This window comes from Pomacea canaliculata, linkage group LG1 (assembly GCF_003073045.1).
Source record: "Pomacea canaliculata isolate SZHN2017 linkage group LG1, ASM307304v1, whole genome shotgun sequence".
In the NCBI taxonomy this organism is placed as follows: Eukaryota; Metazoa; Mollusca; class Gastropoda; order Architaenioglossa; family Ampullariidae; genus Pomacea; species Pomacea canaliculata.
In genome coordinates this window covers 13,887,078-13,913,976 of record NC_037590.1, presented here as the reverse complement: position 1 = coordinate 13,913,976, position 26,899 = coordinate 13,887,078, and the positions used below count along the sequence as shown (strand labels likewise).

At 35.2% G+C, this 26,899-nt stretch overlaps 3 protein-coding genes across 6 annotated transcripts; 2 read left to right on the top strand and 1 right to left on the bottom strand.

The window, feature by feature from the left end:
* Positions 1-9: 9 nt before the first annotated feature.
* Positions 10-15,638, top strand: LOC112573235 (85/88 kDa calcium-independent phospholipase A2-like). Of its 3 annotated transcripts, none has more exons than XM_025253421.1 (18): positions 10-54; positions 189-280; positions 1,253-1,401; positions 1,684-1,785; positions 2,268-2,483; positions 2,946-3,123; positions 4,164-4,354; positions 4,893-4,986; positions 6,495-6,677; positions 6,851-6,966; positions 7,444-7,592; positions 8,046-8,152; positions 9,516-9,669; positions 9,779-9,929; positions 10,427-10,563; positions 10,909-11,063; positions 11,617-11,784; positions 11,996-15,638. In XM_025253421.1, exons 3-18 carry the CDS (start codon positions 1,289-1,291, stop codon positions 12,218-12,220), a joined length of 2,439 nt encoding a protein of 812 aa, XP_025109206.1. In that variant the 5' UTR covers positions 10-54; positions 189-280; positions 1,253-1,288; the 3' UTR covers positions 12,221-15,638. The 3 variants fall into 3 exon arrangements, with proteins under 3 accessions (XP_025109206.1, XP_025109222.1, XP_025109214.1); XM_025253429.1 differs by having other exon boundaries at positions 43-61; XM_025253437.1 differs by having other exon boundaries at positions 40-268.
* Positions 15,530-20,001, bottom strand: LOC112573287 (p53 and DNA damage-regulated protein 1-like). 2 transcript variants are annotated; one of them, XM_025253523.1, is made up of 5 exons: positions 19,727-20,001; positions 19,048-19,142; positions 18,243-18,398; positions 17,763-17,863; positions 15,530-16,694 (listed from the first exon to the last, which is right to left on the bottom strand). In XM_025253523.1, coding segments are annotated over exons 2-5 (417 nt in total). In that variant the 5' UTR covers positions 19,050-19,142; positions 19,727-20,001; the 3' UTR covers positions 15,530-16,536. The 2 variants fall into 2 exon arrangements, with proteins under 2 accessions (XP_025109308.1, XP_025109302.1); XM_025253517.1 differs by having other exon boundaries at positions 19,741-20,001.
* A 33-nt stretch (positions 20,002-20,034) lies between these two features.
* LOC112573268 (probable kinetochore protein nuf2) lies at positions 20,035-26,601 on the top strand. The gene is made up of 12 exons (XM_025253483.1): positions 20,035-20,103; positions 20,651-20,755; positions 21,091-21,165; positions 21,471-21,556; positions 22,009-22,070; positions 22,426-22,523; positions 23,336-23,446; positions 23,851-23,970; positions 24,326-24,582; positions 24,834-25,025; positions 25,235-25,391; positions 25,810-26,601. Exons 2-12 carry the CDS (start codon positions 20,651-20,653, stop codon positions 25,873-25,875), a joined length of 1,329 nt encoding a protein of 442 aa, XP_025109268.1. The 5' UTR covers positions 20,035-20,103; the 3' UTR covers positions 25,876-26,601.
* Positions 26,602-26,899: the final 298 nt, after the last annotated feature.

Here is a 26,899-nt window from a genome sequence, read left to right as displayed (position 1 = left end):
CCCTTTAAATTCGTCTGCTTCCTGTGTCGTTAACGAAATAAATGCAATCTAAAGGTCAGGGGTAATACTTCTTTGTCTTCTCGGTTACACATCGATAAGTATAAGTGTACTGTTTCGTTAATATATTGCCATAATTTTAATCTAGAAGTTTGGCATAGAGAGAACAGATAATTCGATGTGTTTACAAGTTTCAGTTGCATTGCTCATGCTGAGACCCTCATGCAGTAACCTCACCTCAAGAGTCAGCGAGGCATAAAACCCCATGCAGGCAAGGAATACGGTAAACATTGATGCGTGTGAAAATCTTTCATCTTTCATGCTTCGCACTCCACAAATCAGATGTGTGCGCCAAAAATAAAATCGTGTAGGAAGCAGGTTTAAACACTTGTGTCTTCTTGATATAAGTTCTTATATTTACAGTTATACACGGTTAACAGTAAGAATAACGCATATATCTGAGACCGCCAGTCCATGTAAAGATATTCATAGGTATTCAACTTACACTAATTATACTATAGTATAACAAAAGAGAGAATTGCTTATGCAAATTCATTGCTTGACAACTTCAGTAGGTAAAAATGTTTCCTATAAATTCTCCTTGAAAAGCTGCATGGTGGGTGCAAATATTTTGTCCAATGATCAATGCAAGATATTTACCCAAATGTAGGAAAATATACTAGATCCATTCTCAAGATACATTCACAGATAAAGGTCAACAAACACCGTCAGGCTTGTATGTAGATGTGTTTGTGAAGGCAGCCAGTGGGTGTCCTGGGACCATATGCTAGTTAGGTGTATCTGTGTACAAATGTTCAAACATTGCATCATGATTTTGAGCACTTTTTGTGTACATAATATATTTTTGCATCACATATAATAATATTATAATAATAAAGGGTTGAGTACCTATGGTTAAAATAAAAATGTAATTGGTATATGATGTATAATGGGAGAGGGAAGGAGAAACACACATAGTACTAATCTTAAATCAGAGAACATATCTGATGTGGGTTGTTGTTTTGTCTTGTTTTTGGGAGGGGGGGGGTGTTGTTGGTGATTAAATCATCATTTTTCTGCTTTTTGTTCTAATTGGCTTGGCAAGTGTGATCCTCCTGGACTTTCAATTAAATAGTCAAGTATTCATGCATATGCATAGATATTGAGCCTTCCACATATGCATTAAATTTGAAACTGATATTTTAAAAATGATATGCTTGATTCTGATTAAATTTAAGTTGCATTCGAATTTCAGGTCTTAAAAAGTAGCAGTCAAAATTAAGAAACTCCAATGGACAACATTCTGAAATCACTGACCATGGGAATAGGAGGTGTGATCAATGTTGCTACTGCCACACTTTCCCCATACAAAGTACAACTTGTTGATTATGAAAGTTATAAAAGGTAGTTATAGCTCTTGTTTATTCTTACTTACAGTCAATCATCTGTTGATATCTTATGCTACATTGCTATATCTGGGAAGATATTTTTAAAAATTTTATCAAAAGTTCAGGTGGAGCAGGTTATTATTTTATATTTATCATATCAAGTTTTTGTGTCATAACTTAAATGCTATTTCCTGGCACCGATGATTTGAAGATATAGCTACCATTCATTAAGTTTAAAAAGTGTAGAAAGTAACAGGTATTGTATAATCTAAAAATATTTTTATTAATCTGATTCTAGCTTTCAAGTCATCTATCAAAATGACTGTTTATACCTTTTCAAACGCCCTGGTGTCTCGGAATGTGTTTTGACTGGCGTTGGACCGACAAAGAAAAGTTATAGGTAATCTGAACAGCTTTTTTGCTAGGAAAAAGGAAGGGAAAGAGATTGCTTTGTGTGCTTTTTGAGTGTGTATGTGCATGCACACCTGTGTGCATTTTCATGGATGTGTACAGCTAACTGGGGGAAAGTATGCTGTGTATGCCTAATGTTTCATTATTATGTCCGAAAGGACATTTTGTTTTCTAAACAATCATATTAGCAAGCATAGTTAAATCATGGGATTAAACAGTGCTACTCCATGACTAACTGAATAATGCATATAACTGTTTTGTTTAGAATGTATTATTATAATCTTTCTCTAATGCTGACTTAATGTAATTACACTATTTTCATTTATGAGCTATTTCTGCCAATAGCATGTTAGCATTTAAGCAATTCAAGGGCACATTTTCTGTGTTCTTGAACATTTGTTATTGTTGTATCGTGCCACCCCACAGATATAAGGAAAAGAATTTGTCTACTTGTATTTAAATTCTTTGCAGCTTGTTCATGCAGACAAATGAGATTGAGGCAAACTGTCTGTATGAAGCAATGAGCAAGTCTATGGTAATTCTTGGCTTAAGCTGTCCGACTTACCTTACTATAGAAGTTCTACAGAAACTTTGTGATTGCATCCGTGAGCACCAAACATGGAATGTTGCACATATTGTGGCTTACGTTGGGTTACATACTGCTCTAGAAAACCCTGCTGTTCAGTTGTGAGATATTTCTTTTATTTACCTATTATAAATTAGTTTATTCAACAAATATATATATTTTTTTTGATATAACGAAGTACATTAAAATGTTTTTTAAAAAGTTAATCACACTTCACTTTGATAAAGCAGTACTGAAAACCCACTAAAGAGAATTATATAATTGATGGTACTGCATGTTGAGAACATTAAAAACATGATAAGGAAATTATTCTTCAAACATAAAAGATGAGTGTGTGCATATGCACGTGCATTCATGTGTGCATGCATATCTGCAGTGAATTAGGTTTTCTTTTTCTTGTGAGCATAGAGCTAGATACTTCACAACAGTCTGCATCTTAAAAGAACATTTTTTATTTTTTGAAAGGCAAGCATGAAGGATGATAAAAGAGGAATTGATAAAAATTTTATTATTTGAACTGATGGCATAAGAAGAACAAAGACATTTTTTTAATGTCGATTTAGCTTTATGAACACACCTTGCCATGCTACACAAATCACTCCACTGATGGCCAGTGTGATGGGGAAGCAGCCTCAGAGTTTGGAAGTGTTGTTGCGATGTGGAGCTGCTGTTGATGCTGTTGACAAACATGGATATACAGTCTACCACCATGCTGTTATTTTCTGTGCTGTTGTCATAACTGTGAGCATGATCTTGTACTTTTAAGCACCTCCAACATTCTCTTGACTTAATTCTTAATTCAAGGCAGTCACCACATTTTCAGCCTAATTGTCTACTACAGGTCACCACATTTTGGCTATTTTTTAAAATAACAGTATGTCACAAAATAAAATTTACAAAGGTTTTATTTCTTACTATAGAATTATTGCTATGAAGCTTTTACTTGTTATCTATAAAATTATGTATAAATTAACTGTTTGTACCTTGAAGCAATAACATTTTTTTTAAATATGCATATATGTTTAATTAGAAAAAGATTTTTAAAAATTTAGTTACAGTAATATCATGGATATAAAAATGTCTGCTGCTGTGTCGCTTTAGTAAACTTAGATCCTCTAAAACAAATGAAGTTTATCCAAAATGAGGAGACTAACAAGGTATATATCATTCTGATGACTTTGCTACACAAAACGTTAAGTAAACACATGTAACATTAGTGTCTTTGGGCATGTTGCTTCACTTCACCAGAAAAAAGAATAACATTGAAAAGGCTGAAAATCCTGTGGGTTAATTTAATCAAAGGGAAGTAGCGTGTCAAATGTTTTTAGCAGCTACCTTGCATGTAGTAATAGCAAAACATTTCACAAACATTTTACAAATTTGTTCTTTGCGTCAAATGCATGTTAGCATGCTACAGGCTGACACAAAGCGGCCTGCTTCTGCTATGTTAAAAGTACCTTTTCTGTATATATGACGAAGGGGTTTAATTGTTACTTTACACTTTACTCTTCTGCCCTTGCATGGCTTTTTGAGCTTGCACGTGAATCACAGAATAATTCCTAGCATATGTACAAAGGCAGAGAGAAGAAGCCTAGTGTCATGGACCCTAACAAATTCCATCCATCTACAGTGTTACTTATTTACATGGTTTAAATTATTGATTTAGCTAATTAATATTGTTGTGTTAACTCTTAATCATCCAGCAAGGAGGAAAAAATATTCGATTTTCCTAATTGCAAGTTTCCAGACTAATGCAACATTCACCTTGTTTTATTCCATAGGTGTTGAAAGACTATGACAAATCAGACACCATTAATAAGTCAAACAACAAAGGAGAATCACCTCTGTATTTGGCATGCTTAAAGAAACTTCCAGAAGCAACACAGATTCTGATTCAGGCAGGTGCTGACCCTGCCGTCAACAATCTTTCATTGCTGCCTATCCATGCTGCAGTTAGCAATGGAGACATAAGGTAAGATTCAAGCATATGTTCATGGAGTAAATACCAGCAAAGTACATGTTTAACAAGAACATCAGTCAAACAAAGGGTGCACAGGGAATTGTTCTTCGGCCTTTTAATTATAAATATGTAACTGATGTCTAAACCTCTAAAATGTTTTAGTAAGATATTATCGGCCAAACTGCTTTTGCATACACAAGTACACTATACACAACACAATGAAGAGCACACACATGGTGTCAAGGAAACCAGAGTACCCAGAAAAGACCACCAATGCTCAGCCCTGTAAATAGATGTCACATCCAGAAAATGTCTGAGCCAAGATATGAACCCATGATACCCAGTTCTCATTATTGTGGTAACAAGAACTTCAGCCACTGCACCACCAACTGTCCCCAGTTGAAACATACAATTACATTTTATCTGTGAAAAGTATATGTTAGAAAAGTGAAACAATAAAATTTCAACAACATAAGAACTTGTAACTTGTCTGGGAATCTCATCTGTGCATAATTGAGAAATGTAATGTCATAAGCTTTGTAAATGACAGGTCAATTGAAGCTATCACTTCAGTCTATCCCAAGCACCTGGACATCAGAGACTCTCTTGGTCGTACACCACTCCATCATGCATGTTCAGAAGAGGTAATGTCTAGTGTCATATCATACCTTTAAATACTGCTTCTCTGTATTTGTTATTTTGAGGTTCTTAGGACAATTGTTTATCAGATCAATCTGTCGGCTGTTTTCAACAGAAAATTTTTAGTCAGATTTTGATATTTCAGTTATAGCTTCGGATTCTATTAAGTTTATATATGTGGTTTAGTTTTATATATATTATAAGGTTCATAAACATACAAGTCACACAGTATGTGAAGCATAGTATGAAAAAGTATGCATTTAGGGCTTGTGTGAGGCTGTGTCAATGACCAGTTTAGTTTAGACCCAAGCACAACATGTTACACACTGTGCAAAAAAAAAACAAAAATGAGAATGCCTATACTACCATAAGCAGGTACAAAGGGTATAAAAGAACATTCTCTGAGCTCTGAGGTCCCAGTGTATTGACTAACAGGAATGGGAAAATCTCAGTGTTGATGAGAGACCTCTGAATCACACCTACTGTATACTTGTCTAATCAAGGCAAGGCCCAAGTTACAGCTTCTTCCACCAAGCAGGACTAGGGCACAAGTGCATGACATGAGGTGGCATGTACTTTTGTGTCTTAGAAAGCAGGTCGATGTGTTCACCCCTGCTCTGGTTTTATCACCTGTTATGGTCGTTGCTAGGTGTAGTGTTGGACCTCTACTTTTGTCAGATAATATTACTTTTACTGACCTTGGAGTGCACAACATAAGACACGTGAGGGACATCACTTTTCCATGTGACATCACCCTGAGACTTTCACCAGGCTGTCCTTAAACACCTGCAGGTGATCAAGCAGGGCATATCTCTATTTTACTGATACCTTGAAACCCTACTTCTCACTCCACTGATATCTTTAAAGCTTTAAGCCTGAGCCCATGTCCTAGTTACCATACACTAAGTAGAATTAACTTTTGTAAAATCTAGAAGCAATAGAGGTTCAAGTTCGACCCTGACCTCCTGCATGCTAGTGACAATTATTGATTGGAAAGAAAAAAGCCAGGGACCTAAATCCTGCTCATATAATAATACTATAGCTATTGTAGATAAAGGGAGTAAAAAAATGCTCGCTACTTTAATTGAATAGATTGTTTTATGCAGAAACTAAAGATGTATATAGTTTTTTTAATTTACCACTGTGAGTGTTGAAATTTGAAATTTGGTTTTTGTTGTAAGTGTATATTCATATTATTTGCATTTCACTCCCCTAAATGTGTTTATTTTTCTTCCTGAAAGTCCACTTGTCTGTGTATGTTTTAAATTATTTTGGACATACACGAGAGCTTAATTCTGTTAGAAGGGTGTGTTTTACATTGTCCTGTCATATCTTTCATCCAGGAGACAAATATATCACAACCTGGACAGCCAAAAAAGGCATTTTTTTGTGTTGTTGAAAGAAGGTACATATGTACATAGTGAGTGTACTTTACCATTACCCATCCATTTTGGGAGGTTAACATGTGTGTGTTTATTTGTGTGTATGTGTGTTTGTTGTGTGTGACTAACAGGTGGTAATAAAGCTGGCTGCATTAGGATGTAACATGAACCTAAAAAACCTGGAAGAGGAGACCCCTCTCCTTGTGATGATGAGGGAGAAAAGAAGGACGTGTATACTTGCCCTTCTTTGTCATGGTGCTGACTGTAACGTACAGGATGGTCATGGGGAGACTGTTCTTCACAAAGCTGTTAAGGTAAGTCTCTGGTTATGTATTACTTACAAAAATTGCATACAAACATGCACTCAAACAAACTAAACCACGCAATCTGACATTGTTACGTCAATGCATGAACTATTAAATTAGTCTGGCCATAACAGTTCATAATTTCAGTGAAAACACTATTCAAAACCATTTGTCTATAACAGGATGACAATCCAGAAATGGTGAGGACATATATCGTGTTCTGCGCAAATCCCAACATCAAAAATAATGAGAATCATTCTCCTCGTCATCTTGCTTCAAGCTCAAAAAGCAAAAACAGGTAATTCCACAAAAAAAAAGTAGATTCATTTATATAGATACCAGTCAACACTTTTTACTGTTGAACCAAAGCTCTCTCTAAAGTTGCCAAAAGATTCTTTAAATTTTGCTCCATTAAAAGCAACCAGCTGCTTGAAATGCTCATTATTGTCCTGCCTACTAAAGGTCATGGGCCCCATCTCCGCCCTTGTTGGGTTTAAACAGAAACATGATAATTCCTCCTCAACTTTGCAAGAGGTACTTCAGAGATTTCAGAAAAATCAATAACTTTTAAGAAATCAAATGAGAACAGACTATAAATGGTGAAAAGTTTATCTTAGTGTTCTTAGACATTTACAAACAACTTATAAGGATGGAAACGTTTAAGATTATGAGCACTGTTACTGCATAATAATGGCTTGTAGATGTGGAGGGTTTTTTGGTTTTGTTTTGTTTTCTTGTTTTGTTCTTTTTTAAGTTTCTATCTTTTGTGCAACAGTGAACTCATTCTGTATCTCCTGCATGTGTCTGGGGCTGAGCGCTGTGGGTCAGAGATCAAGGGCTGCACTGCTGGCTGTGTGTTAGAGGGAAGCCACAATGGCATTCCTGATAAAACCATGTCCCTTCTCATGAGAGTAGACAGTGTGGGTAGGTGTAAGGTTTTAAAAATAACAATAATGATAACAAGTTAAAGAATTCCAGTGAGATTTCTCTTACTTTTTCTATGTATTCTATTTACATTAGTACACTAGCTGTTTACATTATTTTAAAAATTTACTTATTGTGAAAAGCCATTAAGTATATATTTTAAATTGCTTCATCACAGGGATTGTTCCCTTCATTATTTACTTGTTTGGTGATAATAAAAATATCTAAACATTTCATAACTTTTTTCCAGTTATTAAGTTCAATTAGGATGAAATTTTGTGAATTGATTTCTTATACACCAAAATTTTAAGATGGGTTTTTTTTGTGTTTTTTTTTTTTGCACCTCCTATCTATATGCTGTTCGTAAATTTTGATAGTGGATAGACTGGGATTACCCTCTGTATTTTGCATTAATTATGACAGTGTGTAACCTATTTGCACCTGTTTCTTTAGCCATGTTTGATGAGCTCTTGTCAGCACAAGGAATGAGTGCTACAGTGACCAACAATTCTGGCTCAGTTCTGGAGATGACGGAAATTCCTAACAATATTGGTGATCGCGTAAGTTGAATGATTATTAGAATGTGTTACTTTAAATAGGCAGATGGTAATATATGATAAAACATAACTTTATTTAATCCAGAGATCAATTAGTACCAACTATACAGTGAAGTGATATAGAGAATCAACAATAAGCAGAAACACCCAATCTAACTTCAAGAAGAGAACATCCTGGAAACAGACCGCTTCACCTATCTGGGGAGAATTATCAATAAAGTTGATGCATCAAAAGCCGCATCAACAAGGCCAGGCATGCTTTCAACAACCTACACCCCATCTGGAACTCCCAAGCATTATCCTTCCGCAGTAAAACCCACATCTTCAACACCAATGTAAAAGCAGTCCGACTGTATGGTTCTGAAACCTGGAGAGTGGCAAACACCATCAACAACAACCTCCAGACTTTTACCAACAGATGCCTATGCCATGTTCTGGAAATAAGACGGCCTGAAAAGATCTCCAACAGCAGCCTGTGGAAAAGAACCAACCAGGAATGTCACTAGCCAAGACATCAAAAAGTGCAAATGAGGCTGGATAGGATTCACCCTGCGCAAACCAGCTGACACCATTGCCAAGCAGGTAATTACCTGGAATCCTCAGGGAAAGAGGAGAGTTGGGAGACCTAAGCAGACTTGGTAAAGAATAGTAGAGAGCAAGGCAAAGGACGTCAGAACCATGTGGGCCCAACTGAGTAAGGGGCTGCCCAAAACTGGGTTCGCTGGCGAGGTATTGTTGCAGCCCTAATCTCATCGAGGAGTAACAAGGAATACACTAAACTATATAGGAAAGCAAGTATTACAACCTCACAGCACAACAACTACAACAATCAACAATACTATCACTTTTTCATACTCGCTCCACCAGACAGACTCTCATACAATCGTTATTCAGACTCAGATGTGGACTACATACATTTGTATACAGTAACGTTTAGAAGCAGCATGATCAAAACAACAAAGGACAGCCTAGTCTGTTTGTCCTTCATGCAGGCACACAGAATGGGCAGCCTGATGTAAGTTTATGGAACTCTTCCAGCGGGACATGCCTATCATCATGTAGAATTGAAGACATCTTCAAAAATGTCTACCTGTTACAGAGTCTGGGCCATCCCAGTAACTTAATTGGAGCAGGTGTATATAAGATTCAATCTGCTGTAGTCTGTCACTGGTAAATTGTTGTAAAAACAGCTTAACGGGTAGATCAGCACACTCATTATATGAGATTTATAAAATAGCTAAAGAAATCTCTGGGAGACTGATGCATGCTAATATCTTCATAGAATAAAGCACTTGACAGCCCCATAAATCTGAACCACATTACAATCTACAAAAAGGATGATCTTGAATGGTTTTCTGTTGTGTAGGTCTTAAGTTTGGATGGAGGAGGCATCCGAGGTCTGGTGCTGATTCAGATCCTCATGGAGATAGAAGCAGCTCTGGGCAAGCCTATTCAAGAGTGTTTTGATTGGATTGGAGGCACAAGTACAGGTGGCATTCTTGCCCTTGCTCTTGCTAGAGGTTTGTACTGACCAGTTCTCTATGAGTAAATAACTAAATAAATGTGTTAAACTTGTTGATGTTAATTTTGAGTTGTTATTGAGTGGCACTCTTTTTTTAATGTGTGCAGGCTTTTCTCTTGCCTACATCAAAGGTCTATATGTACGAATGAAAGATGAAGTTTTCAAAGGTAATCGCCCCTACAGCAGCCAGCTTTTTGAGACCATGCTGAAAAGAGAGTTTGGGGAGCATTCAGTCATGTCTGACATCAAACATCCAAAGTATGTTTCACCAAAGAAGGGCAGAAGTATATTTGAATAAGTGGAATGCTTAACAATTATTGTGTTGAATTTGTGAATAAAAGTCTTTAAGATTGTAAAGGTTATACAGTTAGTATAACTTTTATCTAGTCATTCACTAGTTGTTGGGTTTTTTATTTGTATTAACTATATCATAAAATATTGCAAGAAAATAAGTGGATAGGAAACTATAGAGTACAAGAAAGAAGTCTGGCTGCCGTTAAAGGTTAAATTCTCAATGGCAGATCTCCCAGCATAGTGAGGACAGGCTCAGAAGTTAAAGAAGTCAAGGTTACTCTGTGGTCAGTGATTGTAAGGGAGTCTGGTTAGTAAAAGTCTGTGTGACAGGTATGAATATTATTGGGTGTTGATGGTGAGCTATGTGGTTTTCGATTGATAGTTGTAAAAGTATGAAGAGCTTACTAATTTCCCTCTGGGATAAATAAAGTTGTGTCATATTTACTTCTGGTTGTTTTTAGAGTGATGATCACAGCTGTTGTAGCAGATATGTATCCAGCAGCAATGCATATTTTCCGTACATATGAGCAGCCTTTCGAGGAGCCACATTTGGATAAAGAAGAGAGCAGACGATTTCCATATGTTTCTTCTCCAGATGGTGAGCCTTAAATCTTGTTTTATATTTTCAATTATCATGAAAACTAGAAGTCTTTAATTATTTTTGTTTTAATTTTCAGATCTACTATCACAGCACTAGTTACATTTCATCTTTACACTTTTGTCTTTTATTAATTTTTCACCAGCTTTATTATAATTCTCTCATGCTCATAATTAAATAGTCAATCATTAATTTTTACATGATTATGTATATTTCTGTCTAATTTTCATCTCCCCCACACACATTTTTTATTTTTAAAGTCAGAAAGTGGGGTTTTTATCCCAACAAAAGGGACACATTTAGCATTTATCATTTAATGTTGAGTAGAGCATTTTCTGTTCTCAGATCAGCTTATCTGGGAAGCTGCACGCAGCACAGGGGCAGCGCCAACATATTTCCGAGCTTTTGGGCGCTTCCTTGATGGGGGTCTTATCTCAAACAACCCAACCCTGGATATGATGACAGAGATACATGAGTATAACATGGGCCTAAAACTGACAGTTAGTTCTGATATCACCTCCTTGTTCTCTTCTGGCATACAGTTTTGCCACTACTGTATTAAAATTAAAAGCTAACCTTGAAATATAGTGAAAAGTGGTTTTATTCACTTTGTCCCTGTTTCTGTTAACTGCATAAGCTTCCAAGGAGCAAAAGATTCTTTGATATTGGTCTTGAGTTGAAAACTGCTTTGAAATTTCAAAGATGATATAGTCTTTTTTGGCTACATAGAAAAATTAGAAATTAATGTTCCTTGAAAATATAATTAAAAGAAATCAATTTACTATGAGGTTTAGGGGTATAGTATCACAAAAAATCTACTGTTTGCAAATATCAAGTATCACATATAAGCAACAAGATCAAAACTGCATACAAAATTGTTTTACATAGGACAAGCCTTTTATTTTTTTCTTTGTGTGAAATGAAATTTAAAGCTTGTCTTACATGCTATTTTTCATTGCTTTTTTTTAAAGCTCCATTCACTTACTTTAATAATCTATCACTCATAGTGTCTTCAGCTTTCCTTATCATTTTATGATGATCAACTGTGCTTAGGGACAAGGCCACTTGGCAAGACCTATAGGATGTGTTGTCTCACTGGGGACAGGCAGACCACCCATTGTGACAGTAAAAAACTTGGATGTGTTTCGTCCTGAAGGCATACTGGAAGCTTATCGAGCTGTTTCTGGAGTATTCTCCTTAAGCCGCTTGTTGATTGATCAGGTTAGAAACAATTTGCATTACCACACTGTAGTTGCACAAGTGTGGTGCATGTGTGTGTTTGCATGCGCACACATGTATACACTCACGATAGAAGACATAGATCTTAAAATATAAATGAAACAGTCTGTATTTATCTCTAACCTACTATCCTGTCTCTCACCCTCCCCATCATGATATGACCTTCCTAATAAAACTTACTGTGTCATTCTAGGCCTCCTTATCAGAAGGGCGTGTAGTAGATCGGGCCAGGGCTTGGTGCAGCATGATCAATGTCCCATACTTTCGATTCAGCCCCCAGCTGTCAGAGGACATCCCACTGGACTGCCATGATCATGCAAAGCTCATAAACATGATGTGGGAGACCCACTGCTACATGGTTGCTAACAGACATCGTGTCCATGAGCTTGCAAATCTCTTGAAACCTCAAACAGATTAAACCAGATTGCCACATTTTGAATTAAGGCTATATAAACTTCATAACTTTCTTTTTTTTTTTTTTCTTGACCATTTTTTTTAGAAATATTTCACTGAGTAAAATATTTCTTTTGTTTCTTAACATTTTTTCAGAAGAATGTTTTCTCCCTGTTAGTGTTATCTGATTTCATATATCCTCATTAAAAAGGTTAGTATTTAGTAGCTTTATATGACTTTTTACATATATTACAACTAGTAGATAGTATGGCTAGTAGTAAATAGAGCTAAGGGAACTTTGAGCAGTCTTAGTCAAAACTGTAACCTGTAATAAATTATAAAACTGTAATAAATTATAAATTGGAGTCCTCTTCATTGTAAAACATGATGACCAGTTTATATATGCATCCCAATATAAACACATTTATTTCTGTTTCTAAATAAAAGAACAGTAGACTTTGTCCCACCAGCAGATGCCAGTAGGAAATCTTGTTCCGTTAAGTGAAAGTTGAATTGACAATTAAAAAAATACTTTCTTTAAAATCATCTTCAAGAGGTTTGATTAAATCTCATGAAGATTTACACAATTCAACAGCAGATTCTAAATAAACTGACTGGCAATCTAAAGACTATGAGAGTTTATTTTCAAACTCTGGTTCCTGAAAACATTTCTGCATTTTCTTTAGAAATTACAAGTTTACATAAGACTAAGTCATGTTATGAAGCTTTAGAATTTTTAAGCAGATGCTGAATACCAGTTTTTCATGATTATTTCGCTGGTGGTTGCATACTTTGGGACTAGTGCATTTGTTGCCACAGCAGTGAGTACTGGTTGTCATGGGTTCACATCCCAGCTCCAACATCCTTCTTTCTGGTTAAAACATTTGGTAACAGGTTGACCATGGTTTTCTCCAGATTTTGTCCAGCCTGTGTGTCTGTGCTGTGATGTCTGTGTGATGAAAGTATATTTGATGCCTGCCTTGATAAAGTGGGTGCTTGTATGCCTGCAAGTAATGTTCTTTGACTCCAGCTGGAACTGGATAAAGACACTATATCAATGCACTTATTAATTACCTTGGTGGATAGTTGTATCTGCATTATTCCCTAATTTTATGCTTTGAATTATGCTTTTTTTTTTTTTCTCAAAGGTGATTAGGTGTACAGTTGTGGGTAAAATGACTGCATTTCTACTTTTTTGTTAAATTTATTTTCTTGAAAATTTTGGCTTTTACATATATGTAAAGTCCCAGCATCTTCATATGTGAAATTTATTATTTTACAAAAGCAGCCTTCTGTTTCTTACATAGCTGCCTTTGACAATCTTTCACACTTTCTGTTCTTCCAAGTTTTCCTGTGATCATTTAGCAAAAAAGCCATGACATTATACTATTAAGTATTATTTTTGAGCCACATTTTTCATCTGCCTGGTTCACTATATTTGTGATCTTCATTGTTCTCCTTTTGCTTTATTTCATCTGTGTAATATTTTTTGAAGTATATTTAGGGAGTGAAGTGAAGTGAAAAGTGTTCTTGGAGTCTTAAAAGACATTTACTTGGAACCAAGGGGTTTTACTGGGTAACCCAACGTTGTTGCATCAATAGCCCGAGACCAAAGAGCACGTTGATTATAGTTAGTAAATAACTGGAGCTGACGTGTTAAAATGAAAGATTCAGTTGTGCGTCACCTACAAACACTATATTGTAGTTAAATTCACAATATTCTGAACATTAGTTCCTTTTTTGTTAACAATGACATGGTCGTGAGAGTGAATTTATGGAAAAATGCATAAAATGAACCCCAATTGTGTACTTAAATGGTTTTTTCACCTCTGCTTCATAGTATGTAATACATGTTCTGAGTATAAGACTCAGATTTTTTGTTACTTTTACTGTGAACAATTGCTTGTAGATTTAGTCAACATAGACTGAAAGTTTATATCAGTGTTTTATATCAACTCTGGCTTGTTATAGACTTTACCTTTTTTTTTTCACACCGTTAACACTGTACAGCCTTATGAGGCAACCTATCAGATGTGAAATTCTTTAGCTGCAGGTGGGAATGAAGCATTCCACTAAATGTATTAAAAACAAATGTGTGAGTGGGTGATATATCATTAAAAATAATTATGTAGTTTTTATTTGCCCGAGGTTGATCACATATATGGTGATGAGGGTATGATGTTATCTGTTACTTTGATTTTCTTTTTAAATATTTTATGCTGTCTCTAATCTAAAATTACTCCATCTCTCCCCAACCCCGTTTTACTCACATGGTTAAACCACGTTATCTGTAATTGTGCCTCCTCCATTTCAGGTAAGAGTTTGTAGACAATCTTTATTTTTAATGATTTTTGAGCAAATTACTGTGATTTTTGTTTTTCTACGATCGTGAATGTCCAGATTTTTTACACAGTAACAAATAAATTTGTCCCATCTACCTCACATACAATCACATTTTTATTATAAACTCTGAATAGAAAACTCTAAACAAATTGCAGTTATGTATTTATAAAGCAAACCTATACACATAGATCTTTAAAATAAAGCTCTGAGGGCTTAGTTAAATAAATTGGTTTAAAAACCATCAAATACTTAAGAAAATGTAGGTCAGAAAAAAGGGGACAAAGCCCATTATTAAGTCTACAAGATGACTTTTTAATATTTCATAATTTATTAACAAAGCAGTGTGAAGATGACTTGTCTCTTTGTGTTCTATGCAACTCCACACCATTTGCTAATCCTAACCAAATTTTGGCAGTAATAATTTTTTTTGTGTACAGGAAGGTTGTAGACTTTTGTTTGTTCAAGTTACTCAATTACATAACATGAGTCATTCTGTCCATGAGAAACAACAAAAGCTGTCATGACAGTAATACAAGTCTTCCTGTAACATTAGAATTTATGGTGTGTTCTCTCTTGGAAGAGTTCGTGGGAGTACTTAGTCCCCGGAAATGTTAGTAGAAAAAAATGCTTTGTGTATAGTTAGCAATACAGACCTGAGCATCATGAAACCACCATGGGTATTTTAAAGCACTTTACATCACAGACACAAGGCACTGAAATACAACACACACATTTTTAGCTGTCCACTGCACAAATTGGTAAAATAAATGACATTTATTTAAATCAATGTTAGAGAAGATATTTTCACCATTTTACAACTCTTAGGAAGCATTCCAAGGTTAGGTGATGTGAAGATGACATCGGTGAGCTACTATAATTGCAACAAAACTGACATATTATGAAAAGAAATTCCAGCCTGATACAACATTAATGATGAATACAAATTAAATAAAACATTAAAACAAGTTCCTCACAATGAAGGAACAATAAACATTTTAAAATATCTTTTTATTTAACTTATTTTGGGGACATCTGACAAGTAGAAATGTTACATGTTTAAATTCTCTTATGCTTTTATTAAAAGTTTTCTGAAAGATGAACATTGGCATAAATAGTTTTATGTTTGTCTTCTTATCTGTTTAAAATTTTTGCTGGAAGAATAAGAAACTTTAGTTCTAAATTATAAGTGAAATAATAGTTTGTGTTTCAAATGAACAAGTTTTCACATATTCTTGATTGTCATCAGTTACTAAAGAACCTAGCTTTTCAATATAAATTAAATGAAGTGAATCGTATGGGGAGATTATCACCATCACCAACTGTGGATGTCTTGCTGTGCATGTATCAAGTGTCCAGCATTCACGCCTGCCCTAACATTTTACACTTTAATGGTGTAGACAGCACCATGTTCTTGCCTCACATTCTTCACTTCTGAACAAATTCCAAATTATGGCAATAAGAATATTCTCAATATGCTTTTTTCTACACTAGTTCTGTTTTATTTTCCTGCTTGTTGCAGTTGTCGAATACTGTAGAGGAAAAAGAAAGCACAAAATTTTGCACATCATTCATTTCTTTTAACTGCATCACTCGTAAATGCAAGAATATTGTAAAAAGATGAAAAGGTAATCTTTCAGTTACTGGAAATGAAGCGAGACCACTTTTTTCTTTGTTGGGGGGGGGTGGGAGGTGGGGTGATGGAACATGCTTGTTTTGAGGGTTTTTTTGGTTTTGTTTTTTTTTTCCTAGGGGGTGGTGCCCATCTCTTCTGCCTTTCTGTTTTATCTTCCCCAACCCTCCAAGGTCTAGTACTCATTTTCAGTAGTCAGGTCAAATGGGGGAAGGTTGCTGCACCACACAGGTATTAAAAAGGCTTGCCTTCAGGTTTGGATACCAGTTCTTTACGCACTAGGCCAACTGCTTCCTTGGAAAAAGGATACTATGCAAAGTTTAGTTAAAGCTAATAGAAATTGTCATACATATGGTGATCATTTCCAGTCACAACAAATCTTTCAGTGAATTCAGTTCATCAGCACTTAGTGGTTGCAGATTAAATCCTTGTATATCTTCTTCATGTTCCATATCTCGAAGCTGACTCATTTTAGGTTTCAGTTCAGATCGTGTACTTGCCATTTCTTTTTCAATCTCATCAAAATCTGAAACAGTGATGTTAAAAACTAACACCTACACCATATATCAACAGAGAAGGAAAAAAAAAATTACTAAATTCTATCAAGCATACACATCATTACTATTGCTGTTGTTTAATAACATATCTGCCCCTTGAAACATAAGCTCCAAGAAAAGTACAACAAAGAACAATTAAAAAGAAAATAGTAAAATGAGAGGCACAGGAGAACACAGAAATACAAAGTGTGCATGATCATGATGGGTCCATATGCATAAGGAAGAGAAAGAACCAGACTGGAAAGCGATTAGAGACAACAATGCTATGTGTAGGGGATGAATTTTTTGTCACTTGTAACAGGGGATATTGGCTTTGTACTCAATGGATTTAGAAAAAAGGAGCCAATCAACAAAGAAAGGAGTGGTGTGATCGGTTTTCTTTTTTCCAGAAAATGAAGTGAGCAGTATTGGTTTGGACTATGGATAGTAGAGTCAGGAAGAACAGCAAGAAGAGAGATGTTGTGATCAATACGAAATAGAATAAGGGAAATAGCAGGTTTAGTACATGCATCAGTTGAAAGTTTTTCGGACCATCCAAGATGGTAATAGTATGTCTTGGCAAAATGGGAGAAACTCATGGATGGACAGTGTTGTCAAATATGACACAACTGGAATAATCTGTAAAAGAAGCAGGTCACAATGCCAACATTGAAAGCTTCCAAGATGGTCACTGTAGAAAGCAATAAGGGGAAGGAATTCCAGACAGCATGGCCAAAGAAGGCACAGGAAAGATAAAGCTTTGTTTAATGTGTTTTGGGATTAAACAACAGCGTTTATATTTGAATAAAACGACAACAAACTCATTTAGCAGTAGAGAAAATGAGAAAGGGTTCTGAGTTAAATAATAACTGGTCCTAAAGGCTTCTCAATGCACAATGCTGAAAGAACAAAGAAGTCCTTTGTGATTCTTTCTTGTGCAATTTACAGAAAATCATTGTTGTGGCACAGCATGCTGAATCAACAATTATTCATCGACAATTATTTAGATCTATGTAAATCCAGAAAACATTCACTAAACTTAAAAAAACAAAACTCACCTTTATCCAGAAGCCTTGATACCTTTCTCTTCTCCATCTTAATAAACATATTTCCATAACAGACCCATTTCTTTTCTGATGATTTATCTTTCTGAAGTATCCTATATGATTTAAAAACCAATAAAACCATTAATCCCTTGAGTGACTGATGGACATTGCAAAACTCCTCTTTTGATCCTAAATGTTTTAGCATCAAAAGTACACAAAGATCAAGCAAAGCTGAATATTTCAGTGACTTATTTACTTCTGTAGACTTGGAGACTGTGGTGATGGAGATGAGTTAAACATAATAAAAACAGAAAAAATATCTCAAGATGTTTTCCCTTAACACACAAACCACAACCAACTAGGAAATTTAATTCAACTTCTGCCTTAATCTCAGAAAAGAAACATCATGCACACAAAAATATGATCAAACAGAAATCACATGTTAAAAGCGATGCTTCTCTATATTGGAACTAGAAGCTATGAGAAGTTTACCTTATTGCTTCCCGTGTCTTATTTCTCTGTCTGTCTAAATTGATCAACTTCTGCTTGTCAGCAAGAATACTCTCAGCAAGACCTTCTATCTGTGTAAGATGTTCTATTAAGAGACCTGTGTCAGGTTGTTCGGACTTGGCAGGACCAGCATTCATCCTTGAAAAAGAGTTATTAGAAAACAGTCTAAAAATCTGAAACATTTATGGAGGTAATAAGAGACATAATAATATACACTTAGCCTTTATATTATTTTTCAAATCAATAAATAAATGGCTGTATCCCTTTTTCTCTCTTACATTTACAGGGTGCATGAATGGAAACTCCATATTTAAATTTGCTAACAACTTTATTAATTATTGATTGTAGTAGAACAAAGTTCTAACATGACAGTAAAAATGATAGAACTTGTCTGCAGTCTTGAAATTCCGCACAGAGACCAGCATTCTCCATAAATTTTGTAATCATCTAGGAATATGCTGGACTGACTTTAGCAGCTAAATGTGATTCTCCAGATAAGACAGTTTTGGGGTTCACCCATTCCTAACAGGAAAAAGTCACATGGTGTGAGGTATGGGGTTCGTGCTGGACATTTATGTGGACCCCAACAACCCACCTAATGTCTTGGGCTGGTCAGTTGAGGATATTTCCAGACAACTGGGACTCACTTAAGAAAAAGCAATTATTCTGTTAGTCGTGTCAGCCAAAATGGGATGCAACAACCAACTACAATATGATCTTTCTAATGATAGCAGAAACAGAAGACACCAAACAAAACAATACAAAGCTACCATTAAAGGATAGGTACATTATGGTTTCACCTTGTCAAATAACTTTTAAAGCACCACCAGTAGCAGATAGGGACAAGGTACTTGTTTCAGATTTAAGGACTACTGCCAGCACCTTCAAGAAACACAAGATCACTGACATATAACAGCAATAATGTCTCATCTTATGGCTCAGAATTACGCCTGCCCTGAATGTGGTAGAATCTGCTCATCCAGAATTAGCCTATTAACAACATACATTTCTCAAAGACACAATGCCAGTCTACATCATAAGGACAAATAGCTAAATTTTCTTTTAAAAATTAGTATATGTTGTGATTAACAGCTCACTAGTTGTTGGAGCATATATTACTGATTAGCAGTTATCACTGTTCCATAACTACAATAACAGAAATATTGACTGGATATTATTGCAATACCCCTAAAGTGCAAAAAAAAAAAAAAAAAAAAAATGAAAGAAATAAAGCTGGCCAAGGAAATAAAGCGGCTAGAAGGACCCTGACGTGTATTTCAATGCATGAGTATCAGAGAATAGAAAAACTTATTCTGATTCGAAACTTAAAAACTGAACAACACTTAACCATTCTGTCTCGTTTATGAAGGCTTTCAATGCCAATAGACAACAGACAAAACCATGTGGCGTCTTTTCATAGCATTCTATTCACAGACAGCAAAATTGTAAAAGTTTAAGAAACGAACCCGTTCAACAATACCTAGTGTCAGGCGATGCGAACAGAACACAGACCCTAAAGTTCATGAAAGTTTTTACAGATCATTTCATGTATGCCTCAATGTTCGAGATTATAATTATAAGAAGACTACGAACACTGAACGTTCTCTTCGCTGATCGTAAATCGGCAAATGAATTGCTTTAGTATGCGTTGGTTTCGACAAATTAAAGCACGAAAATGTCTGCTAATGCATCGAGACACATGTTCCGTAGAAGGCATCCATTCATCACCACGATCCAGTGTTTATCTAATGAGCGCATGCGCAGGAAACTGAAGCTACGCATGCGCAGACCATGAGCTGCTGATTCACCTAAGGCGGTAGTTTCAAAACAGCGAGTTGTGACAGTAAGTCTGTTTGTGTTCTTTCTTCTTTCCCACCCCCCCCCCCCCCCCAGTTCCAGAGATTGAGACTGATTTAATGTGATTATGAATGTTTATATGAATAATATATACGTTTTACTGAGCTGAGGAATAAAGATAAACGTGAACTTTTTATCTGTATAACTTACATTTATGTAAGTATCGTATCTCACTGGTTTTGATGCACCTACACCATCACTTCCCCAGTTTATTTCGGTCGTTGAAACTTCTTGAGAACTTCGTTGAACAATTTTGTCGGGTCAAAAGCTTAAAAGGTTTGGGAAGAAAACGTAAGACCTCCAATTCATGGCACAAATTTAGGAGGGCACAGGACGTCATGATTATTGACAAACCGGAAAAAGAAGCTAAGATTAGTTTGTAGGGTTCGGGGTCGGTTTCAGAGTGTACGTCATAGCATCCCTAACAAACTGTGATGGAGCCTTAAGTTGTTCGCAGGTCATTTCCAAACACAACTTTTGGAAAAATAATCACAAATCTGTACCTTTTTCTGGTGTGCTTTTTTTTAATATAGATGTCATCATATAACTTCCCAATCCTAACTCATGAGGACTGCATTGCCTTCTTCAAAGAAATTTCAAATGCTCCACTATCAGAAGAAGATTTTAAAAAGCCTGAGGTAAAAAAAAAAGTTTAATTTATTTTATCTTGACATTCGTGATAAATTGTGCATGCTTTTGGCAAGAAGAGAAAATGTTGATCAGCTGTTTTTGTAAACCTCATCATTGTCGTGTTTTTTTTTTTTTAAGCCTTTGTTTCCCCGTCTTCTCCACTTTGCAAAATGGAATTATTTTAGTTGGTATGATAAATGTTAATGTGGCTTCTTGATGATAGTTACTTTTTATGAAAAGACTGTGGTGTGTCTCTAGTTAATTTTATGTTACTCTTACCAGAAAAACTTAGATAACTTTTGTGAAACAAAATATCATGGCCAAATCTTGTTCTCACTCTCAGCCTCGGAAATGGTATGGCTTTTTTGGAATCCTTTTTGAACACCTGACAGGAAGGCAGGCAGATACTGTAACCCAGGTAAGTTTGTCTTTTTTGCATCAGTTTCATGCACCTGTCCCTCCTTATAGCTAATGTTAAATCCTTCTTTAAAATTAAAAAATGTTGTCATAGACAGTGTTTTGTGATGTTAAGTTATAAAGGTAAAGTCATCTTTTCAAGAATGCTTTGGAAATATATTTTGTAAATACATTTGAGAAACATTTAAATTAGCTGCTGTGTGTGCTTATTATAATGTATGTTTAAAATTACATATGTGCAGTAGTAGTATTTTATTCATAAGTAATCTTATTAGTAGTGCAAATTGTAAACTTTTTTTTTTCAAGTCACGGTTTCATACCTTGTCATACTGCATAGAACATGGTGAGCTTCATGAAGAATCCATGGCATTGATGACTTTCACACTGGCTTTGTAAGTGGTCACTTCATATGCATTCCTTTATGTATTGTTACACATTAAATTTGTTTCTAGCCAGTGATACCGTAATATTTGTCTGATCTATGAGATCAGCAAGTTGTTATCAGCTGTTTAACTAGATTGTAGGTAAAAACCATCTTCAGCCATTTGCATTGGGATGAACAAAATACTATTTTTAAAAAAAATATACTTGTCAGAAATAAACCCAGCAGGAGGGAGAGCTTTCACTGCTCCCACTCTATGATCTTGCAAAGAGATGTTTCTTGTTTTGTTTCATATGAGGGGCTTTTGTATATGTAGAATTTTCGTAAAGCTTTAAAATGCTGTATTTAAATTGTCTGTAAAGTACATACAGTTATTTATATCCATAAATGTGTGTGTGTGCGCGCGCACATGCTTACATGTTTGACTCAACAAAATAATTCTGATTTTGATTTGATCCTTAGACAAAGGGTCTTCTGTGCAGCTGGAGTCACAGACTTCAGTGTCCGAGATCTGATAGATCCAAGTGAGTTTGCTACTATTAATATATAAAAACTGTGATTGTACCTTCCTGTAAAGAAGTAAAAATTGTTAATCAAAATCTTTTCTCATGAGCTAGAATTGACATAAGGGCTACACTTGTTCATTGTATGATTTGTTAATGGCAGCGAAAGCATCTTACACATCCTTAAATAATAATAAGACATAAACTGCTTGTTAATTGACGTCTTACATTTAGGGTCTGTCTTTATAATATATTTAACATTATTTTAAGGTGGTATTTAGCATCAGCTAAGTAGTCAGCCCTTTACATATTATTTGTTAACAGTTAGTTGTAAACCTGTAATTAATGTGACATTTGCCTCCTTGCACCAAAACAGAGCCTACAAGACTGGTGAGAATAATGAGTGGAGCAATTAACTTCATTCGCTTTCGAGATGTGCGTACTGAAGTGTTTGACAAGAAGAAAGAAGAGCTGGTATGTGACATATATCACAAGGGAGTTAACATGATCATAAGTATTTTAGCATTTTGGTGTGTGTGTAAAGAAACACAGACATCTCATTATTAACTGTTCAAAAATTTAAGATAAATGATTTTACCTTTAATCTTGTTAGTTAAATCTGGTTGAGACATTGTAATTAAAAAGTGATTACCTAATTAAAATTTAGAGCAAACCAGTTTTCTAAATTGGTACATTTGTTATAATGGCAAAGGTAATAGAATTTGTAGAGTGCTTTTTTCCCATGTACTTTTAAAAATATCACAATTAACCACATATAAAAAAAAACACCAGTCTCAGCAGATGATGTAATCATAAATGATGATAAAGATTTAAAAAAAAAACAGATGCAAGCTTTGAAAATGTAAAATAAACCATACATTATTTCTTGTTCATGCAGTTTCCCTCATGACCACTGATTTAACAACTTGGAACATACAGCCTTCCTTCACAACATAATGATCCCTGACATATGTTTTATTTCTCAGATAATTATTAAATTTATTGCTTTGTACTATTTTTCACCATGGTATTGACTTTTAATTAAAGGTTTACCTAGGGCTTATTTAATTTGCTGTTACTACCTTCTTTCATTCCCCTACATTTTCCTGTGATCCCAGGGAGAGGCATGTTACAAGTTACACTCTTGGCATGTAATTTATGATGGTTTATAGTGTTTGTTTGTTTTTTTTTTTATTTTGCCCATTCATTCCTTTGAACATTTATTTTACTTTGCATTCATAAATAAATGTAACTGAGATTTTTGAACTTGTGCTTTATTTTTGAAGGAAAGACGGCGATATATTTATGACCATGTACTGAAGGAAAATGCAGAATTAAAAAAAACACTTGCAGCAAAAAGAGAAGATCATGGTGTTCAAATGGTGACCATGAAACAGGTAATTTTTTTTTTTTAAATGTTTGTGTTGCATACAATGGAGTTTTTTTTAACTTCACCATCCTCAAACCATAAACAATGTAACCTAAGGTTTAATGGGATAATTAACATCTCAGTTTGCATCTTGTGACACTGAGGAGTTAAGAAATTACTGAAATGTCAAAATCCCATTAAGACTGATATCAATAAATAATAGGTACTTGACATATTGTGTCAGTAATAACTGAGAGCATTGGGTTCATGCTTTAGGAAAACTGCAACATCTTTTTATTTTTTTTTAAGGAGCTGTTTTGTTAGCACGTCTTGATGTGATATTGACTGCAAAAATAACACAAATGAGGATTTATATAGTATGTGTAGATAAAACATAACAAAGGGGATTACATACTGTGATGTATACTGCAGCTCCAAGAACAAAATGATGTTATCAGCACGCGCCTCCAGGAATTGCACAAGCAGCGTGAAGTAATACAAAAAGGTCTGGCTGAGGCAAAGAAAGAGTTATCAGAACGCAATGCTGCTAACGTAAGTCATTAAAATTTGCACAGATTTCTTTCTTATTAAGTAGAGGCAATCTGTACTCTGTGTGGTTTAAAATCCATCCCTAAATCTTAATTTTTCTGCATTATCCTCTCCATTTTTTTAAGTAAGAGTAGAACAAGTAGACTATTAACTGATGTGGCGTTAGCATATAAAATATTTATGAAATATATATATAATGCTGAGAAGGCTGTTAGACTGCTGCGAGATATCACAAATGACAAGCTATTGTAGGCTTCGCTGTACTGTTAATCACTGTCTTATTCTACTCAGATTTTTCTTGCCACAATTTTACCATCTTATAATAACATCTGTATTGATAATGTGTGTTTATCTGTAGGACCAGTTAAGGGTGAACATTCTTACAGCTCAGGCAGAAGGTGATAAGTTGTCACAGCGCATTGTTCAGTCACCTGAACGAGTCAAGGTTGAACAAGAGCAAGCCAAAAACCGAATCCTTGCACTTAGATGCGAGGTAGCTGAAAACCAGACCCGGCTCTTAGAGCTTCAGCGAAGAGAGAAAGATACGACTGATAAGCAGCAGAATGCTGAGAAGGCTGTTAGACTGCTGCGAGATATCACAAATGACAAGCTATTGTAGGTTAATTATTAAATCCTTCGCTGTAAGATCTGTTAATCATTCCAATTTTTAATGTCAACAGGTAACTTTCCTTTGCCTTCTTTAATGCTTTATCACTGGAAATGTTTTACACTAAAACTATCATTCTTATAATTTGTCTCTGATTTAAGGATTGTTGCAACATTTTTAAAGACTATAAATGTTTTTGTGTGAAAGCTACTTAATTCTTTTTTACTTTCATAATAACTATATTATGTCATGTTAACAGAGAAGTAGAAAAGGAGATAGCATGCTTGCGGGACAGTCGTCATGACATGCACACAAAACAACAGAGTCTTATGTCAAAGCAAGAGAATCAGAAACAGGTGCTCACATCTCGTCAGGACAAGCTCTCTAAACAGGACTTAAAGTACCACAACAAGAAGGCTAATCTACAGGAACAGATAGCACAGCTGTCACAGTGAGTGGAGTGTCAAATTTGTTTTTTTGTTAAGTCACCACTAATGCCACAAAAACTATTAGACTCTCAACTAAGATCGTTTCATATAAAATGATACAATGTAAATGAAAATGTTATTTAAATTGTATCATTAAATGGAGAATTTGCATGCATAAACTGTGTTACTTTTTTTAAAGATATGCTCTTTGGGTTTTCCCCCACTAAACCAGCTTGAAGGAAAAGCTACAAGCAAGTTCCTGTGAATCAGAGAAGATGAGGGTGATTCAGGAAAAGGAAAGACTTCAAGAAGAAGTAAAGCGCCTTACAATGAAGCTGGAAAAGAGCATTGAAAATGCCAATGGATTATATTTTGAGATCATTCAACAGGTACAAGCTTAACCACAATAGTAAACTTGTTCTATCCACTTCTAGGAACATGATTTTCAGCTACTTTAAAGTGATATTAAACTTCCATGACATGCCTTAGTTCTTATAAATCATCCTTTAGCTCATCACAGAAGACAGGATGTGGAAAGAGGGTATAAACAGTCTATGTACGCACATGAACTCATGCCTGCTTGTGAAAAGCTGAAAGTTTTGTTCTGTTCTTGGTTGTTCACTTAAGCACTGCGTGAAAGAAGATTGTGTTGCCAAGTATAAAATGGCTTGTTTATAATGAATCATGTTGATCTTTACAACTTTCTGAAAAGTTCTGTATTGAGAATGCCTTACGATGCAAAATAATATAGGATCAGAGTTTCAAGTCAGAAATCTAATTATTTCCCAAAATGTGTTCCTTTAAAAGGTGGACAAGATGAATGTTGATGTTGCCAATGGGATCAGCGAATTCAGACAGTTGATGACAGAGTGAAGGGGACCATGGATGTTGTCATGTGCAGAAACTAATGCAAACTGGCAATTGCTAAGTGCAATGCACCGTGAGATAGCCTCAGCTGCTGACATGGCACACAACTCCAACTAAGTACAATGTATGTCATGCTAGTTCACCATGTTCATACAGTTTTTCCAGGAGCAAAAATACTTTTCTTGTCTACTTTTGTCTGCAACAGATAGAAATATCATGGGCACTCTCATAATTAACACAATGTTAAACCTTACATGCATACGCTCTTGTTCTTGTTATTTGGTTCCTCTTTGTGTTTTCTGCATTTGTGTATTTGATTTTATTCTTCGTTTAGAACAGTTGTTTATTCTTTTATAGTTAACATGTTATTTGTTTTCCTGTCCCTCGTATGCTGTCCATGTTTCGTTCTTGTTCACACACGTGCACCTGACTATCATGCGAGATATACATAAACTCGGTACATTTGTTAGTCCTGTTCAAGAGTGCTATCACAGCTGGCAAGGACAGCAAAAGCACTCTGGTTTTTCTCTACAGTTAGAGGGTAACATTTGGAACATTCTGACAGCAACTTAATCAAGGATAGGGCACAACTGGAAATATCTGACAGCCACGACAGATGAGTTTTTCGATCTATTTTACAATTTGTATGCATAAATCCTGCAGAACACCTAAGGTCTATCTTTCTACTTAAGCAACCTTTATTAGGTAGTAAGAGTAAAATAGATGTATATGATGGACAAAGTTTTGATTGCTATGATCTTGCTTTGCGATTGATATTGTGTTCTATGAAAAATTACATTTTTTTTCCTGCATTAAATTGTAGCACCTGTACCTTTAATGAACACAGGATTCTTGCAAACTTTGATATTGTGGAATAAGAAACCTGTTACAAGTGTGGATCCCAATCTATTTTTTAGTGATGGCCTGATTTAAAGGAAAAAACCCATACATATTTAATATACACTTGTGGTTCAGAACCTGTCTTCACTAGATCGTATCTACCTCTTGTGTGTGTTTTGTCAGTATTTCT

Bases quoted from the DNA above. Each gene is read 5' to 3' on its own strand.
- LOC112573235 (XM_025253421.1), top strand. From the start codon at position 1,289: ATGGACAACATTCTGAAATCACTGACCATGGGAATAGGAGGTGTGATC. The intron at 4,355-4,892 runs GTAAGATTCAAG...TGTAAATGACAG, and splicing joins GTTAGCAATGGAGACATAAG to GTCAATTGAAGCTATCACTT. The intron at 4,987-6,494 runs GTAATGTCTAGT...TGTGACTAACAG, and splicing joins ATCATGCATGTTCAGAAGAG to GTGGTAATAAAGCTGGCTGC.
- LOC112573287 (XM_025253523.1), bottom strand. The intron at 17,864-18,242 runs GTAAACTTCTCA...TAAATCATATAG, and splicing joins AAGACACGGGAAGCAATAAG to GATACTTCAGAAAGATAAAT. The intron at 16,695-17,762 runs GTGAGTTTTGTT...TCACTGTTTCAG, and splicing joins ATCAAGGCTTCTGGATAAAG to ATTTTGATGAGATTGAAAAA.
- LOC112573268 (XM_025253483.1), top strand. From the start codon at position 20,651: ATGTCATCATATAACTTCCCAATCCTAACTCATGAGGACTGCATTGCC. The intron at 20,756-21,090 runs GTAAAAAAAAAA...TCTCACTCTCAG, and splicing joins AAGATTTTAAAAAGCCTGAG to CCTCGGAAATGGTATGGCTT. The intron at 21,557-22,008 runs GTAAGTGGTCAC...TTTGATCCTTAG, and splicing joins ATGACTTTCACACTGGCTTT to ACAAAGGGTCTTCTGTGCAG.